At 46.4% G+C, this 19,500-nt stretch overlaps 1 protein-coding gene across 1 annotated transcript in view; it reads right to left on the bottom strand.

Moving 5' to 3' along the window:
* Nucleotides 1–19,500, bottom strand: part of LOC146782980 (IgGFc-binding protein-like) — a 334,560-nt gene that overhangs the window by 302,629 nt on the left and 12,431 nt on the right. The window contains exon 2 of the mRNA XM_085639314.1: nucleotides 318–364. Within this exon, the coding sequence (XP_085495440.1) occupies nucleotides 318–364 (47 nt within the window). The remainder of the gene's footprint in view (nucleotides 1–317; nucleotides 365–19,500) is intronic.

The following is a 19,500-nucleotide window of genomic DNA, read 5'->3' as shown; positions in this document are numbered from 1 at the left end:
CACACTCTGCAGACACCTGTCTGTATCCTGAAGTCACTGATGTGAAATGTGGTGGGATGGCACCGCCTTTCATCCTTCTGATGTGGCTAAAAGGAGTACCGACAGCAATAACTGAATACGAGGAGCCTGTAAGGGAATTCGTTCACCAGCTTCCCGGTATGCGCGGTCATTACAATATACGTTGATTTATCGCCGTAGATGGACTCCTCACCATAAGCTCTTTCTCAGCCATGACAACACTGCACGAATATTCTTCCTGTGCTGTATCCACGCACATACACCCCCCTCCCCCCACACACACCCTCCCTCTGACTTACAGTTTTGAGAAGCTGTGCTCTTTGCTGCTCCGGGGGCGTCTCCTTCCCTGTGGGAGACAAAAGGAGAGGTTTATTAAACTCTGGCTTTGTGGGCTGACCGACTCGTCCCCGCAGGCGACCCTCATAAGAGGGCGGCCCCTTCAGTGCCACAGGATGGCACACTGGACAGCCTAGTGTCCGGAGACCCCTTCGGGGTCCCGCTCATCACTTCCGACCGGGGTGGGGGACGGGGAGAGGTATAAGTTCCTCCCCCGCTCACCTGGCGGCCTCTTTGTCCCTCATCCTGACGCCGTTTCCCTCCCTACCGCTTACCCAGAGTAATCAGGGTGGGGGGAAGGAATTTCTAATCTTTCTTTTTTATGTTGCAGGCGGTGTTACAGGGCGATCCAGAGGCGGAAACATACTCAGGGGTACCCTCTCCAGGAGCACAAAGGGTGCTGAGGCCTAATATCCCCAGGACATCTTTGCGGTGGACCCTGAGGTGTGACGGCGCCCCGTCTGTCCTACGGGCGTTTGGAAACCTGTACAACCGGGGGTCGCTTGAACGCTCCGCCCCTCGTGGGGGGGGGGGCGTGAGTAAGGGGGTGGACCGACGGTTCACCGGAAGTGGGAGGGGCTATCCCCTCACCACAACCGCTAAGCACCGATTGGCTAAGGCCACGATGCAAGTTGGCCCAGCAGGTGGTAGGCCGCGAGGGGCCGCTTGCGTTTGGACCGCCTGTAAGATAACCCACCATGTTGGCATATGTCTGTGTCTCTTTACTGCTGGGGCCCTGGTGACGCGACGGTTGTGTCACTTGCGTGGGGTTGGGTCAGGATGCACAGGGTCCCCCGTAGGCTGCCCCTCCCGGTGCCTGCCTGGGAGGTTGTGTCACTTGCGTGGGGTTGGGTCAGGATACGCAGGAGCCCCCGAAGGCTGCCCCTCCCGGTCCCTGCCTGGGAGGTAGTGTCACTTGCGTGGGGTTGGGTCAGAATCCGCAGGGGCCCCTGAGGGCCGCCGTTTACGGTCCCCATCTGGGAGGTGGTGGGGTGGGTCAGGATGCACAGGGGCCCCCGGGAGAGGGGGAGGGGGGTGGAAGGGGTCAGGATGCGCAGGGTCCCCCAAGGGGTCGGTCAGGATGCGCAGGGGCCCCCCGAAGGCTGCCACTCCCGGTCCCTCCCTGGGAGGTTGTCTCACTTGCGTGGGGTTGGGTCAGGATCTGCAGGGGCCCCCGAGGGTTGCCCCTGCCTTGGAGGGTGTGTAGGGTGGGTCAGAATCCGCAGGAGTCCCCGAGGGCCACCACTTCCGGTCTCCGTCGGGGAGGTGGTGGGGTGAGTGATTACCAGCCCCAGAATACAATGCATAAAACCTAGACGGGCTTACTTCATCTTAGTAACTCCCCCCTCACCACTGGTGACACCAGAACCACAGACTGACCCCGAAAATCACCTACCGCCATAGCAAAACAAACCCAGACCAGGGTTAAACTCTGAGAAGTCACAGGCATGAATCTATGAAAACATACCCTGAGAGTGGGGTCAAACCCTAAGAGTTCACAGGTATGAATCTTTGAAAGCATACCCTTAGAGTGGGGTTGTAGGACCGGGGGTCACCAGGCCCTCTGGGGGTAACGTGACTCGAGCAGGTAGGCACCCAAAGGCTTACGTGTAAAGTGACCATACAGCACACACATCCACTGAGACAGGAAACGCACACAATAATTGACACCACACAGTAGGTTTAATAAAACCAATCAGCTTTATCTAGATCAACCTTAGGATCAAAAAATTTAATTAGGAATAGATTAGCAGTTCATTCCAACATCAAAACCTGGCCTTGAATCAAAGCGCGATACCTGGTGATCCTGGGGAGCGTCAAACACAGCGTTTACGCAAAGCGCTGCACATAGCAATTCAATAGCGCTTTTAAAACATGGCATTTAACATAGCGCTGCACATAGCAAGGCAATAGCGCTTTAAAACATGGCATTTGACATAGCGCTGCACATAGCAAGGCAATAGCGCTTTAAAACATGGCATTTGACATAGCACTGCACATAGCAAGGCAATAGTGCTTTAAAACATGGCATTTGACATAGCACTGCACATAGCAAGGTAATAGCGCTTTAAAACATGGCATTTGACTTAGCGCCGCACATAGCAACTCATTAGCATTTCAAATAGGGGTTCCTAACATAGCGCTGCACATAGCCACTCAAAAGCGCTTTAAATATGGCAATACACTGAAGCCTGAAACATGGCATTTCATGACCCTGTTAAACATGGTAATTCTCTGAAGCGCTAAACAGCCTATAACCCTGGAGCGCTAAACATCTAACCTCACGGAAGCACTACACGTTATGTTTGCTTTTGAGCCCGGGGCCAAAGCGCTGCATCCGCGCATTGAGTGAGGCGTGTTATCAGAGCCTTGAATTAGGGCCTTGAATTTTACCATTGAGTCCTGGCAGTCTGAGGCGGGGGGGGGGGGGTGAACCGATAGTTATAGCCGCGGTGTCGGGCCCTGTCCGGCGGGCTATGGGGCCAAATACTTGTCAGAGGATTCCCCCCTGGGGGAGGGGCGTGCTCCGGGCTCCACGGGGGCTTCCCGCCCTCTTCCCCGGGGGGGTTACCTGGTTCTACAGCCTCAGCGAGGCCCTTGCGACTCTCGGCCCTTGCTCTTCGACCCCTCGTGGGTCACTCCAGCTGATCCTCGGCTGGGCGGGGGCTCACTTGCTCTCGAGCCTCTCCCGCCAGCCGCGTCCGGGCCGAGGGGGATGGCACGGGGCTCCCGGCCAGTCCAGACGTGGCCGGGGAGCTCCACGGGGACTTCCTTCAGGCTTCCGAGGCCTGTGCCCGCAGCCGCCAATGACAGCGCGGTCGGCGGGACGCGGCCCTCTCCACGAATGGCACAGCGGCGGGGGCGGCGTTTGGCAGTCCGCCCCCGTCAGGTGACTGGAGTCTTTGGCTTCGGGCCTACGCGGCCTCGGCAAGACGTCTCGGCCCAACGAGGCCTCCGCTGCTTTCCGGCAGGCTTCTCCGCCCTGGGGGGCCACGTTACCTCGGCTGCGACGGCAGCGACGGGGCCCCGGTGATGGCAGAGGACAATCTCACGGCGGTGAGTGATTTCTTTTGGAGTTCCCCGATGGGGGTGGAAGAAATCAAGGGCTGGCGTGTAGCTGGGGGGAAAGCGATTCGTTCAGCGCCCAGTACCCCCTTCCTCTCACAGGGGCGGCAGGCCACACGCCTGTGGCAGAACAGCTAGGAAGGGGGCCCAGGTGACGTCAGGGAGCGCAGGAATGGCACAGCGCAGGTACCTGGTCGATCCCCCAGCAATTCTGTGGTAAGTTTCTGCGGTAAGTTCTTTGGTAAGTTTCTGTGGTAAGTTCTTTGGTAAGTTTCTTCATCCTTTTGGCGCTTGTTGTATCTGGTGCCCTTAGTAGGTTTGTTCCTTGGGGGGGGGGGGCAGGTTGAGTTGGTGACTAGATAGTTCCTCGTCCGGCTTGGTAGGTTGTCCCTGGGTTCCCCTCCCGCTGGGCCAGATCAGTGGGCTAGTTCAGGATCCCTCACTCAACTTGAAAGGCAGCACCTAAACCCTGTCACTTTCAGTGGCATAAGTCCCTGACAAGGCCTTACCGCCTAAAACTCCTGCGTAAGTTCCCCCAGGTCGTCGTCACCCCAACTGACTAAAAATGTTCCCTCCTTCCCTTAAGTATCCCTAGGTCAGGTGACCACCCTCTAAGGCGGCAAAAGCAAAACCCCACACTTCTTCTAGAAGGTTCCAGCAAGTTCCAGGAGCTTCCCCACTCTAGCTATAGGACAAAAAGGCGGGCTGGTGTCGCAACTTTGTTGTAGGGTCCCAGCCAGCTCCTGGCAACTAGGGTGCTACTAAAAAGGCCACTCCGCAGTAGCAGGGGCCTGTGGCAGCCATCTTGGGGGAAGAGAGCACCTGCACCTTAACACTGATTAGCAGTGAAAGGGCGCTCGGAGACCTAAGGCCAACGAAAAAGGGGGTGGAAAAAATGAGGCAAGGGCAAAAATACAGGGAAAGACCACCCTAGGGCTGACAGGTCTAACAGGGGTCAAACCCTAAGAGTTCACACGCATGAATCTATGAAAACATACTCTGAGAGTGGGACCAAATCCTAAGAGTTCACAGGTATGAATCTATGAAAACATACCCTTAGAGTGGGGTCAAACCCTAAGAGTTCACAGGTATGAATCTATGAAAACATACCCTGAGAGTGGGGACAAACCCTAAGAGTTCACAGGTATGAATCTATGAAAACATACTCTGAGAGTGGGGTCAAACCCTAAGAGTTCACAGGTATGAATCTATGAAAACATTCCCTGAGAGTGGGGTCAAACCCAAAGAGTTCACAGGTATGAATCTATGAAAACATACCCTGAGAGTGGGGTCAAACCCTAAAAGTTCACAGGAATGAACCTATCACAACAAGCCCTGAGAGTGGGGTCAAACCCTAAGAGATCACAGGTATGAATCTATGAAAACATACCCTGAGAGTGGGGTCAAACCTTAAGATTTCATAGGTATGAATCTATGAAAACAAACCCTGAGAGTGGATCAAACCCTAGGAGTTCACAGGTATGAATATATGAAAATATACCCTGAGAGTGGGGTCAAACCCTAAGATTTCCCAAGTATGAATCTATGAAAACATACCCTGAGAGTGGGGTCAAACCCTGAGGAGTCGATTCACAGAACTAATCTGAGATAAAATCCTAAACTTACTACTTTTGGTATTCACAAAAGACATTTAGTACTAGTAAAGTTAGGACTCCTAACTTTACTACTACTAAATGCCTTTTGTGAATACCGAAGTCGTAAAGTAAGGATTTTGTCTCAGTTTAGTAGTAGTAAAGTTAGGACTCCTAACTTTACTACTACTAAATGTCTTCTGTGAATACCAAAAGTAGTAAGATTAAGATTTTATCTCAGATTAGTTCTGTGAATCGGCCCTAGAGTTCACAGGTATGAACATATGACAACAAATCCTGAGAGTGGGGCCATACCCTAAGAGTTCACAGTAATAATTACATGCCAACAAGCCCTAAGACTGTGGACAAACCTTCAGAGTTCACAGGCATGAACCTATGCCAACAAACCCTGAGAGTGGGGTGAAACCCTAAGAGTTCACAGGAATGCATCTATGAAAACATACCCTTAGAGTGGGGTCAAACCCTAAGAGTTTACAGGCATGAATCTATGAAAACATACCCTGAGAGTGGGGTCAAACCCTAAGAGTTCACAGGTATGAATCTATGGAAACATACCCTGAGAGAGGGGTCAAACCCATAAGAGTTCACAGGTATGAATCTATGAAAACATACCCTGAGAGTGGGGTCAAACCCTAAGAGTTCACAGGTATGAATCTATGAAAACATACCCTGAGAGTGGGGTCAAACCCTAAGAGTTCACAGGTATGAATATATAAATACATACACTGAGAGTGGGGTCAAACCCTAAGAGTTCACAGGTATGAACATATGACTACAAAACCTAAGAGTGGGGCCATACCCTAAGAGTTCACAGTACTAATTACATGCCAACAAGCCCTTAGACTGTAGACAACCTTCAGAGTTCACAGGCATGAACCTATGACAACATACCCTGAGAATGGGGTCAAATCCTAAGAGTTTACAGGTATGAATCTATGAAAACATGCCCTGAGAGTGGGGTCAAACCCTAAGAGTTCACAGGTATGAATCTATGAAAACATACCCTGAGAATGGTGTCAAATCCTAAGAGTTTACAGGTATGAATCTGGAAAACATACCCTGAGAGTGGGGTCAAACCCTAAGAGTTCACAATAATAATTACATGCCAACAAGCACTGAGACTGTGGACAAACCTTCAGAGTTCACAGGTATGAACCGATGACAACAAACCCTGAGAGTGGGGTCAAACCCTAAGAGTTCACAGGTATGAATCTATGAAAACATACTATGAGAGTGGGGTCAAACCCATAAGAGTTCACAGGAATTAACATATGACAACAAATCCTGAGAGTTGGGTCACACCCTAAGAGCTCACAGTACTAATTACATGCCAACATGCCCTGAGACTCTGGACAAACCTTCAGAGACCACAGGTATGAAACTATGCCAACAAACCCTAAGAGTGGGGTCAAACCCTAAGAGTTCACAGGTATGAATATTTGAAAACATACGAAGAGAGTGGGGTCAAACCCTAAGAGTTCACAGGAATGTTCCTATGACAACAAACCCTGAGAGTGGGGTCGAAACCTAAGAGTTCACAGGAATGTTCCTATGACAACAAACCCTGAGAGTGGGGTCGAACCCTAAGATTTCACAGGTATGAATATTTGAAAACATATTCAAAAACAACAGTTGATGTGTGGTAAATAATTTAATTACCGGAACTTAATTTGATGCGGAAAATCTATAACAATAGCTCAGTAAAATAAGAGGCAGAATCCGTGGTATTAGAGGTTCGGAACGGGCTTTATTCCAAGATCAATTTAAATTGAGGAGCTCCATATTCCATCACCACGAAGGTTCAGGAAGTGAAGACGCTACTTTATTGACAAGTAATCATTTTTATACAATAGGCATTACAGTGAACCAGATGGAGGAGGCGTAACAATTGATAGTAAAGATAAAACATACATGCGTAGCAAAAGTGGGTGTAACTGGGCGTAACTAAAGAACGTCATCAGGTATGATGTCATGATAGGGTGGTTCCATGAAAGAATTTCGCAATGTCAGCAGAAATACTTGGCAGAAATGCGCGCGCAGCAGCATGACGTGTGATTGACGTGCAACTAGGGGGTGAAGGGGACTTGACATTTAGCTCTACATGTGGCGACAGAAGTCTGGAGGGTCAAGTCAACCTAATCCCAAATCATATCTAACATCCTATGTTTAAAGAACTGTGTTATCCAAAAAGAAAGGTCTTTCGAACAAAATCTATTCTATACTGACTGTGAGTGCGTGTACAAGCGTCTAAGTGTCTATACTAGATGCGAGGGCAGAAATCTTCCATAGTAACAGGGCTATGAATTACTTGCATAATGACAGAGAAGCCGGGCCTTTTGCTCGGTAGCTGGAAGAATGTTTACTTAAACTACTAGACAGGAATGCATTGGGTAGGGAGCGGAGCAGATAATCTCGAAGGTGAAATACAGTTTTTGGCAGGCAACAGGCTGATGTCAGGCACCGTTAGCCGCGCAGGGAATAGGACAAAGTTCATGGATACAGATGCTAGCTCAGACTGGAGCTTTCAGAGGCAGAAGGCAGGAAAAGGCTTGTGGCAGAATCAGGGCCTACTCGCCTGGACTGTAAAATGGCATAAGTGAACCATATAAGGCCGGTGGCCTTTCATACTTAGGAATGGAATATCCGGCCCATTCATGGCGGATCTGAAAGAGGACATGTTGACGGTGGACGCACATGTGTTTGCGTCTTCATAACTGGAACTGGAGGGAACATACATGTACTTGTGATTTATACATGAAACCGTTGGGGTCCAAGATAGGGGACATAACTGATCATAAAAATCCATATTTCCACATTCCCTCCTTGTCCCCTACTTGCCCGTTAAGAGATATCAATCTTCATCAATCCATCGATCTGTTCATATAGCATCATTTGTTCTTCTTTTTTCTTCTGGGATGAATGAAATCTTGGTGGTGGAATACACGATGTGGCACACAGACCACAAATCGCTGGTCCACATTGTAGGCATAGACAGCAACTGAATAATATGAGGAAGCCAATACCTAGGAAGGATAGGACCCTCCATCCAAAGGTAGATAATACACTCCAAAACCAACCGGACCAAGTCCAGGTGCCTGGATTCTGGTGTATCTGGCTTACAATCTTATGAAGGCGAGTTATGGCTTTATATACAGATGGCGAATTTTCTGGTATGAAAATGCAACAACTTGATCCGATGACCCTACAAGCTCCGCCCCTATCGGCCAGGATGACGTCAAGGACAAGACAATTTTGAAGCACAACAATCCGCATAGCAGACTGCTCTTCTGTTAAATTGCCTAAGGCGGAAATAGTTTCGTTCACTACTGCTTCAAGGGTTCTGGTTAATCTACGTATCAGCTTACTATTGGTAACTGTACCTATATAGGGAAAGAGACCTTTATTGAAATCTGTGTATTTTTCCCATGCGGTCTCAGTGTAATCGACTATTGGGAGATCTCTCCTTTCTCTATTGTGTACTAAATGAGTGTTTCTGTGATAATCAGGAGGAGCTAGGAAAACAGGTGGCAAAAGGAATCCGATGTAGCAGGTACCATCCCAATCTAGTGGCAAACGTATGTGTGCCGTCTGACCACATATGAAGTAGGAATGGCGGGAAGCTCTAAATGTAGACTTGCCTTGATCGCTAAATTCTATTACAGTGGTGCATCTACTATGGCCCATATGTATGGAACCATTCTTTCTTACACATAATTCACCTTTAACTGGAAATACTGACATGGCGGGCAAAATTGGAGTAGCTTCGGATTCGACATTCAGGATCATGAGATTAAACGTAAAATTACCTAATCCATATACTTCATTTTCTAGATCAGTTCCTGTTCTTTTGGGAAGTCCCTCCTTGTTAGGGTGACAGATGTTGAGTAAAACTAAGTTCAGATTTCCCCATACCCAGTTATTCTGGTAAACTGCAGAATTCGAATCTAGGGAATTAATTAAACTAAACCATGCTCCACAGGAGCCGTTGTGTGTGAACGGGTAGGGAAAGAGAGGCAGAATTCCTTTATAGTTCTGAAAGGGAGGGAGTCGGCCACATATCCAACAATTTGTAGCATTGCTAACCTGATGGGAATGATGTAACATACTAATAAAAGTGTTATTGCGCAGCGCAAATCTATAAGACAACTCATGCGGAGGTAATTCACTAAAAGAATGTTCAGCAGTAACATTATAAACATGTCTAGAAATAGGATAATATGTGTGCAACAATATACTTGCAGTAATTATTAAAAGACTTAAGGAAAACAAAATTAATAACGTCACTGTGCAATGACTACGCAGTGATTTACAGTACGCATGTCGTTTCAACTTTATCCTTCTGTTTCTTTCTCTATACAGGTCTAAGGGATACATGTCAGAGACAAATTCGACCGATTCACCTTGGAGAGGACTTAAACAATCAAATTGCCTGACTTGTTAGACCGAAGTTTTAGTTTATATTGTTCGTGGTTATTCAGTTCAACCAAAGGAAGTTTAGAGTCAATCGGTGAAGACACGCAAGGTGTGTCGTTTACGTCTGACGGTAGTCCATGAAATTTCTTGATATGACTTGAATGTATCCAGCCTTTTCGACCTTCGATCTTCACGGCTGTCCTCGTCGTTAGCAATACGAGTTGAGGCGATTTCCACCTAGGATCCAGCTGAGACTTCCGGTCAAAGTTCCTCACTAACACCAAGTCTCCTGGAATTACGTCATGGGGTTTCACCTCGGTGTTGTCGGGAAAGGCTGCAGCTACCTGTGACCGACAAGATTGTAGTGCAGACATCAAGGAAGCCAAGTAATCTGTCAGCATATTACAGTCAATATCAGTTATTTTGCGTGGTATAGGCGTCCCCCACATATTTGGTGGTCTACCGAAGATCACTTCATAAGGGGATAGCCCTGTTCGAGAGTGTGCTACCATTCTCATGTAAAAGAGTGCAACTGGTAACGCTACTACCCAGTCGACACCTTTCTCTCTGCATATTTTGGACAATCTAATTTTCAGGGTCTGGTTATGTCGTTCTACGAGACCTGCTGCCTCGGGGTGTCGGACACAGTGAAATTTCCACTGATAGCCTAACAAAAGTGAAACGTGTTTCATTAATTCGGATGAGAACGGCTGGCCGTTATCTGAGTAGACAACACGTGGTAAACCGTACCGTGGGAAGAATTCTCGAACCAACTGTTTGGCAGTAGTCGGAGCAGTGTAATCTGAAACCGGGTATGCCTCTGTCCAACGGGAAAGAGCACAGACAACTACGAGAACATATTTGAATCCTCGACATCGTTCCATCTGGATATAATCCATCTGGAGGACTTCAAAAGGGTGATCAGGAGGCTGAAATCCACCCTGTTCTACGGGAATGCTTTTACCTGGGTTAAACTGACAACAGATCATACAGGTACGAACTTTTTGTTTAGCTGCTGCTCGTAAATGTTTGTTGAACCATATGTGTTGGATGCTGTCTAGCATAGCTTTTTCTCCTAGATGTGCTGGACTATGTACAGTGTTAATAACGACTTGGACCATTGAATCAGGAAGGAACCACACAGATTTTTCCTTCATCATCCATCCTTGATCCGTTTGGATCCCTCCTAATGCAGTCCATTTCTTTATTTCGTCTGGTGTAGCATGTGTCTGTATGTCGATTACGTCAAGAGCGGGATCCTTAACCGTCATGCAATATGTTGGTGTCGGGACTATTGTCTTTGTCATGTCGGATGTTTGAGTTTGAGCAGTCTGTTTAGCTGTTCTGTCAGCTAGATCATTGCCTTGAGAAATGATATCAGTAACTTTCGTATGAGCTTTACATTTCATAATTGATATTGCAGTGGGTAGATGTATTGCATCTAATAAGGCATGAATAAGGGGTCCGTGCTGAATGTGGGCACCGTGAGAAGTTAAATAACCTCTCTCTCGCCACAGCACGCCAAAGTCATGTACAACTCCGAATGCATAACGTGAATCAGTGTATATGTTGACTTTTTTATTTGTGGCTTGAATACAGGCTTGTGTCAGAGCGATGAGCTCTGCTGCTTGAGCGGACAAGGTATTTATGCAATTAGTTTCAATGATTTCAGTGTCTGTTGTGACTGCGTAAGCGGCCACTAGCTCTCCTGTACCTGTTCTCATACATGAACCATCTACATACAACGTCAGGTCTGGGTCTAACAATGGGACGTCTGTTAAATCTTGTCTGGGTTTCGTCGTGATAGTGATAACTTCAATACAATCATGTGCAAGTGGGTCTGTTCCATTTACAGGTAACAGTGTGGCAGGATTCAATGTACTACAACGTCTGATTTCTATATGTGGCTGAAACAATGTTAATTCGTAACCAGTAAGTCGTGCTATAGTCAAGTGTTGTGTTTGTGTGCGGTTCAAGAGAACCTCTACTGCATGTGGTACTTGTACTGTTAATGGATGACCTAATACTATGGCATCGCTTTGTCTGATTGCTAAAGCTGTTGCTGCCACTGATTTCAGGCACGCAGGCAAAGCCTGAGCTACGGGATCTAATGTACTAGAAAAATAAGCACATGGTTTGTGTGATCCTGCTTGTTCCTGTGTGAGTACTGACAAGGCAGTACCTTCGCGTTCTGTAACGAAGAGTGTAAACTGTTTATTGTAACATGGTGTTGCTAAAACAGGTGCTTGGCATAAGGCTTTCTTTAGGCTTTCAAAAGCTTGTGTATGTTCCTGAGTCCAAGGGAGAACAGTCGATGTGGCTGCCTCCTGTGTTGTCAATTGAATGAGGGGTTTTGCTAGAAATGCATACTGAGGGATCCACTGCCTACAATATGAAGTGAGGCCTATGAAAGCCCGCACCTCCTTTTGTGTCTTGGGTATTGGCATATTTGCAATTAACTGGATGCGATCTGATGTAAGCTGCCTTCCCTCCTTGGACAGCGAGTGACCAAGGTAAACAACTCGCTGGACACAGAATTGCAGCTTAGAAGGGGACACCTTGTGCCCCTTTTCGGCCAAAAATTGTAATACCGTCAGTGAGGCTTTTTCACATTCAGGTTCGCTTCTAGCGGTGATCAGCAGATCATCGACATATTGAAGCAGGGCAGTGTTGACTGGCATGTGGATACTGTCGAGTTCTCGTTTCAGTGCTTGGCTATAAATGCTGGGGCTTTCTGTAAATCCTTGAGGTGCGCGTGTGAATTTAAAGCTACGTCCATTTAAACTAAATCCGAACAAATATTGGCTTTCCGGATCTATTGGGACGCTGAAGAAGGCATTCTTGAGATCAATTACAGTAAAGAATGTCGCTTCGGAATCAATGGCTGTCAGTAATGAAGAAATGTCTGGGACTACGGGGTATTGTGGTACTATGCATTTATTTAATTCGCGCAGATCAATAACCAATCGATATACTGGCGGGGCTGTTGGATCGGTTCGTTTAAGAATCGGAATTATCGGTGAATTACATACATTGGAGTCAGTTTCCACAACCACTCCTTGGGTAATAAGCTCGTCAATGATTTGTAGTAAAGCCACTACAGCATCTGGGGGTAACTTGTATTGTCGCATTCGGGGTAGTACCACTCCTGCCTTTAGTGTGACTCGATATGGTGTAATGTTCATGCAACCAACATCTGTAGGGCCTTGTGCCCATAAATGTGTCGGTAAAGTCTGCAGTCGATGATCCCTGTCTCGGGACACGTAGTGCCCTTTGAAATCACGTAAAAACAATCTTACTCCTTCCGGAGAACAACATATAATAGCTCCTAGAGCTTTCAAAGTTTTTATGCCTAACAAGTTTTCTGGACATGATTTAGTAAGTAATAAATCTGTAGTTCGTGTCAAGGGACCAATCGTAAGTGGAAGAGGCTGTGATACTTCGTTAATGATAGGTTTTCCTGAAAAGCCAAGGGAAATATTCTGTGAGCCTGAGAGGGGTGCCCCTGGAACCTCACTACGTTTTATTGTTGTTCGGCTTGCCCCTGTATCAAGTAAGAATTTTCTATCTTGACCTAATAGTTCACTGTGTACATAAGGTCCTTCTTGATCTACAGGGACCTCAATAAGGGGTAAGCCAACTTCCCACTCTAGGCTGTTTCACGAGTATCGTTGATAATCAGGATAGTCATACTGTGCGGTCTGATACATCTGTCGGGTCGTTGTTTGTGTGGCAGCAATAGGCTGCGGTGGTGGAGCTGGCATAGACTGTTGCGGAGCTGGCATGGACTGTGCATGCTGCGGAGTTCCTTGTTGATTCTGATCCTGTCTAAGTGGTCTTGGTCTTTCTTTTGTGTTACCTATGGCGATATTATGTTTTAAAACGGGACAATCGTGTACATAATGACCTGGCTGTTTACAATAGTTGCACGTCCCTTTTATAGGACCTGCTGAAACACTGGACTGTGTTATACCCTTTTTATGACCGTCAGCTGGGACTGTCTGGGAAACTAGCATTTTCATTTTCGTGTCTTTCATGCGCCTATGTTCATGTTCTTGTTCTTCTCTAATTCTATTGTGATGGTACTGTAGCATTTGTAACATTTGTGACGGAGTGTTACCTTGCCAGGTACTCTCGAATTTCAATACTCTATTCTTAACTTGGGGCAAGGCATTTTCAACCAATTTTGTCACAAACAGATGTGGATACGACTCGCTACTTGCTTTTATTCCACTATTTATACCAAAACATCTTTCAAATCGGGAATAGAAATCACTAGTGTCTTCATCTGATTTCTGTTTACAGGCTGATATTGCACCCCAGTCCTCCTTTTTCGTAGTTAATAAACGTGGCAGTACCTGTACTAATAGACCTGGTAGTGCTTTGATCTTGTCCCCGAGCCCTGAACCTGGACCTCGAGCTTTTTCTTCGTTTTCTAATGCTGTCCAATCTATCTTCTGGTCTCCCACCTCCCAATCCTTTTCCTTGAGTTTTTCGTAAATGCCCGCAGGCATTAATACCTTCAATATTGTCATAATGTCGGGGTAGGTATATTCTCCCATGAGTAACATATCTTTAATTTCACGGTGGAAACCCGCTGGGTCTTTGTCATGACTGGGTACCACTTTCTTCATTTCTAATAGTTCTATTTTGGATATGGGTGTGTATACAAACACACGTTTAAACTCATTGTCATCACCTTTTATCGGGTGTACTTCGCGTAAGGGGTTCTGTCTCTCCATGTAATACGTCGTTCTTTCCTTGATGGGCAGTGAGACATGTTCAGGACATACAAAAAGGATGTACTGCTTTCTGGATTCTAGTATTTCTCTAATTAACTTAGTACCGGAACCTCTCCATTTATTCGTGAGTAATTCAGTCAATATATCAGGTAAGGGGCCAGGATCGGAGTGTTGGCTTTTATATAATATAAGGAGTTGTTGAATCATATAGATACCAGCTAAACGCTGTTCATCTGGGGCGAGGTTCAAAAACGTATGTGCTAGTGTATCATCACCATATTTTCCAGGACTATCAACCCAGTGAACGGCTGACCTGGCTAATTCTTGTTCGTCCATAGAATCGAGTATATGATAACCCCTTCGTTCTCGGAGTAATTTGTCTGCGGCTTGGAACGAATGTTCGGGGGACCTTGTATTTATTATAGGAGTTTGGAATTTTCTGTTATTATCTGGACGTATCGGACGTATCGGATCAGTAAAGCATCTAGTATTATTGCAAGATCTTCCTCTACCTACATAGGCCATAGTTTCTAACTGTCCTGTGGGCAGTTCTAATTCTTCCTCGTCCTCGGTTTGTTCAGGTTCGTCTACTGCTAATCTTTCCTCGTGTATTCGTTCTATTTCTTTGCGGATCTTTCGGCTCATAGCTACTATACATGATCGTTTATCATGTCTCCCCTCTGATATATTCTTACCCCATGTGGTAAGAATTTGCATTTCTTCCGGATTTACCCCTGGTTGATCTTGATTTCTGATCACACAGTTTATGAGGAAACGTAACAGTTCCCCCTGGATTTCCACTTTTTGGTACTCCATGGCTCTGTTAATACTCTCAGGGTCTCGCCCTGACTGAACAAAGTGATATATATTTTCTAAATGTGCAGTCATTCCTGGTAGCTTCCCTAAATATATTGCAGCTCGTCGGATACGTAATGATGCCAGCATCATTTCGTCCCCTTTTCCGGGCACAGGGTCATATCTACAGTCTATTAGAAGTTCCTTGAGCGTGTTGGGAGTTACTAGTTTGGGCGTACGTTGGTGGGCTAATTCTTGAAAGGAAAGTTTATTTGTTCTAGGCGGCGTGGAAAAAATGCTTGATGTACCTCCGGTAGCACCACCTGGGGTGCTGGATGTGAAAGGATTCGTTGAACGGGATATAGCAACCATAGGTGTGGATGCGGATGTAGAAACAGATGTGCTTGCCGGAACTTGTGTCGGAGTTTGCTGTCGCAGAGGTACAGACGAAGGAGGGTCTTGGCGTTGAACCCCCTCGGCAGGCGGTCTATGTGGCGCAGCATTAGCATACTCGGGAGCTGCGTCGTCTAAATAAGAGGAAAGAAAAACATCTTCTGCGGTTCTGGGATGCCCTTTGGGATGTGCTTTTATCGGAAACAATGGGGGTGGCAAGTCTTTTGGTATCTCCGGAGTAGCCTTAGGTAATCCTTCGGCCAGAAGAGGATACATACCATTCACAAGGGCATTTCTTTGACTATCTGTTTGTTCTGACTTTACTCGAGTACCTTCTTCAATTAATACATTTTCTCGAACTTTATTTGAATTCTCCTTACTTTTCTCTTCCTGTCTGAGCGCTTTTTCTGTACGTCTATATGATTCTTTACGCCATAATTCAATGGCATCTTTCTGTGACTGTCTAGCTTTCTTTTTCCATAATTCTTCTTCTACTTTCATAATGCAATCTGCATCCCAGGTCCCAGCTGCGGGCCACCTCTGACTTTCTGGTAATTCCTTGGTGTAGTCTACCCATAGATCAAGAAATAATATGGCGTCTAGGCCATGTTTATGATACATGAAGTACCCTGGAGTGTCCCTAGGAGGAATGGGAACAGCTTCTTCGAGTACCCCTTTTCTAGTTTTAATCTGTCTTAATTTCAAAAAGAACGGCATATTGAGAACTGATCTGATACCTAATTTTGAACACGTTTAATACCATAAAACACAATAATGAACAGTCATTCACACCACAGTATACAGAACGTATTTAAAACATTTTAACATTTAACATTTTAAATGAAATAGACAATGATGGCCATTTAGGGAACTAGTCACTAAGCATAATACTCGATACTAACTAGGTAATTCTGAATTATATACTAGACATACTTGATATACTGCTAAACAGTACAGATACACTGCTGAAACAGTGCAGACCGGATTTGTGTACCCAAACCCGTCTTGACCGGCACAGACTATGTGCACGTCAGAACGCCTCCCCGATAATGGTACTCACCGGGTAGCTCGGAACGGAAGGCCTCGGAACTGAACTGAACTTGAACCGGACTGGACTCGACTCGAAACTTCGGAGACTTCGGAAACTGGTGGGCCTCTGTATACCTCGGATCTTGCTCTCTCAGCTAGGCTCTGGTCGGGATACTTCGCACTTCTCACCGCCTCGTCTGGGTGTTGATCGCAGCCTCAGTTACCCCCGCTCGGCAGGAGGGAGATACAGGAAATCCTGTGGGTACGCGTTGTTGTCCGTCCAGCTGTGACAGGAGACCGGGCCTGCAACGCACCGCCGGCGCGTGAGATGAGAAAGTGTCCCTGTTCGGGCGCCATTTATGTGGTAAATAATTTAATTACCGGAACTTAATTTGATGCGGAAAATCTATAACAATAGCTCAGTAAAATAAGAGGCAGAATCCGTGGTATTAGAGGTTCGGAACGGGCTTTATTCCAAGATCAATTTAAATTGAGGAGCTCCATATTCCATCACCACGAAGGTTCAGGAAGTGAAGACGCTACTTTATTGACAAGTAATCATTTTTATACAATAGGCATTACAGTGAACCAGATGGAGGAGGCGTAACAATTGATAGTAAAGATAAAACATACATGCGTAGCAAAAGTGGGTGTAACTGGGCGTAACTAAAGAACGTCATCAGGTATGATGTCATGATAGGGTGGTTCCATGAAAGAATTTCGCAATGTCAGCAGAAATACTTGGCAGAAATGCGCGCGCAGCAGCATGACGTGTGATTGACGTGCAACTAGGGGGTGAAGGGGACTTGACATTTAGCTCTACATGTGGCGACAGAAGTCTGGAGGGTCAAGTCAACCTAATCCCAAATCATATCTAACATCCTATGTTTAAAGAACTGTGTTATCCAAAAAGAAAGGTCTTTCGAACAAAATCTATTCTATACTGACTGTGAGTGCGTGTACAAGCGTCTAAGTGTCTATACTAGATGCGAGGGCAGAAATCTTCCATAGTAACAGGGCTATGAATTACTTGCATAATGACAGAGAAGCCGGGCCTTTTGCTCGGTAGCTGGAAGAATGTTTACTTAAACTACTAGACAGGAATGCATTGGGTAGGGAGCGGAGCAGATAATCTCGAAGGTGAAATACAGTTTTTGGCAGGCAACAGGCTGATGTCAGGCACCGTTAGCCGCGCAGGGAATAGGACAAAGTTCATGGATACAGATGCGAGCTCAGACTGGAGCTTTCAGAGGCAGAAGGCAGGAAAAGGCTTGATGGCAGAATCAGGGCCTACTCGCCTGGACTGTAAAATGGCATAAGTGAACCATATAAGGCCGGTGGCCTTTCATACTTAGGAATGGAATATCCGGCCCATTCATGGCGGATCTGAAAGAGGACATGTTGACGGTGGACGCACATGTGTTTGCGTCTTCATAACTGGAACTGGAGGGAACATACATGTACTTGTGATTTATACATGAAACCGTTGGGGTCCAAGATAGGGGACATAACTGATCATAAAAATCCATATTTCCACAGATGGACAGAATGCAGAACAATGTCATACATTCACACCAGTACAAAGATCTGGGTCTAAATCCATCGTTTGATGAGGGTTATGAACCGGAAACCGGTCCCAGGATGCCTGTTTCCGGTCCAGGGAAGACATGGCTTAGCAGTTTGGGCTGGACTGTTCCCATGAGGCACAGGGTCAGACTGATTTGCATATGGCCAGGTGTAAACTGGGGTGGTGGAGTGAGCTAAAGAATGATGATGGATTCAACCCAGATCAGTTGACTGGGGGTGAGTGTTTGATTTGCTCAAACGCTTCGTCCATCATCCCCTTTGGTATTGCTTTATTTGAAAACATACCCTGAGAGTGGGGTCAAACCCTAAGAGTACACAGGTATGAATCTATGAAAATATACCCTGAGAGTGGGGTCAAACCGTAAGAGTTCACAGGTATGAATCTATGAAAACATACCCTGAGAGTGGGGTCAAACCCTAAGATTTCACATGTATGAATCTATGAAAACATACCCTGAGAGTGGGGTCAACCCCTAAGAGTTCACATGTATGAATCTATGAAAACATACCCTGAGAGTGGGGTCAACCCCTAAGAGTGCACAGGAATGAACCTATGACAACAAACTCTGAGAGTGAGGTCAAACCCTAAGAGTTCACAGGAATGAACCTATGACAACAGACCCTGAGAGTGGGGTCAAACCCATAGGAGTTCACAGGTATGAATCTATGAAAACAAACCCTGAGAGTGGGGTCAAACCCTAAGAGTTTACATGTATGAATCTATGAAAACATACCCTGAGAGTGGGGTCAAATCCTAAGAGTTTACATGTATGAATCTATGAAAACATACCCTGAGAGTGGGATCAAACCCTAAGAGTGCACAGGAATGAACCTATGACAACAAACTCTGAGAGTGGGGTCAAACCCTAAGAGTTCACAGGAATGAACCTATGACAACAGACCCTGAGAGTGGGGTCAAACCCATAGGAGTTCACAGGTATGAATCTATGAAAACATACCCTGAGAGTGGGGTCAAACCCTAAGAGTTCACAGGTATGAATCTATGAAAACAAACCCTGAGAGGTAACAGTTGTTTTTATATTATATTAAAGTGTTTGCATTATATTGATATTCAGTTACCTGTAAGTGAAAGGTCAATAAAATAGTGGCAGAATACCATGTTCTTTTTAGTCCTTTGCGAACCCCCGCCCCCACACTCGCTGACCCCACTCCCCAACACACTGCCTCCCACCACTCGCTGACCCAGCCCCCACAAAGGCTGACCCCTCTCCACACTCGCTGACCCCGCCTCCAAACACGCTGCCCGCCCACCACACTCACTGGCCCCGCCCCCACTGTACTCAGGATCAAAGTTCCCACATTGAATACTAACAGCAGCCAGTGTTCATCCAATACTGAGACCTTCAACAAGCACTGAAAATGCACATCCTTCCTGGCCTGCAGATCTTCAGTCTCTACTGATGCAGGGATCCACACACAGCTCTGCCAGTGCACCTCAGTACCGATGCCAGCGCTCTCTGCTACCCCAGTACTGGGATCCACACACA

Source organism: Triturus cristatus, chromosome 12, assembly GCF_964204655.1.
Source record: "Triturus cristatus chromosome 12, aTriCri1.1, whole genome shotgun sequence".
NCBI classification, from domain to species: Eukaryota; Metazoa; Chordata; class Amphibia; order Caudata; family Salamandridae; genus Triturus; species Triturus cristatus.
This window is presented reverse-complemented; position numbering and strand designations above follow the sequence as displayed.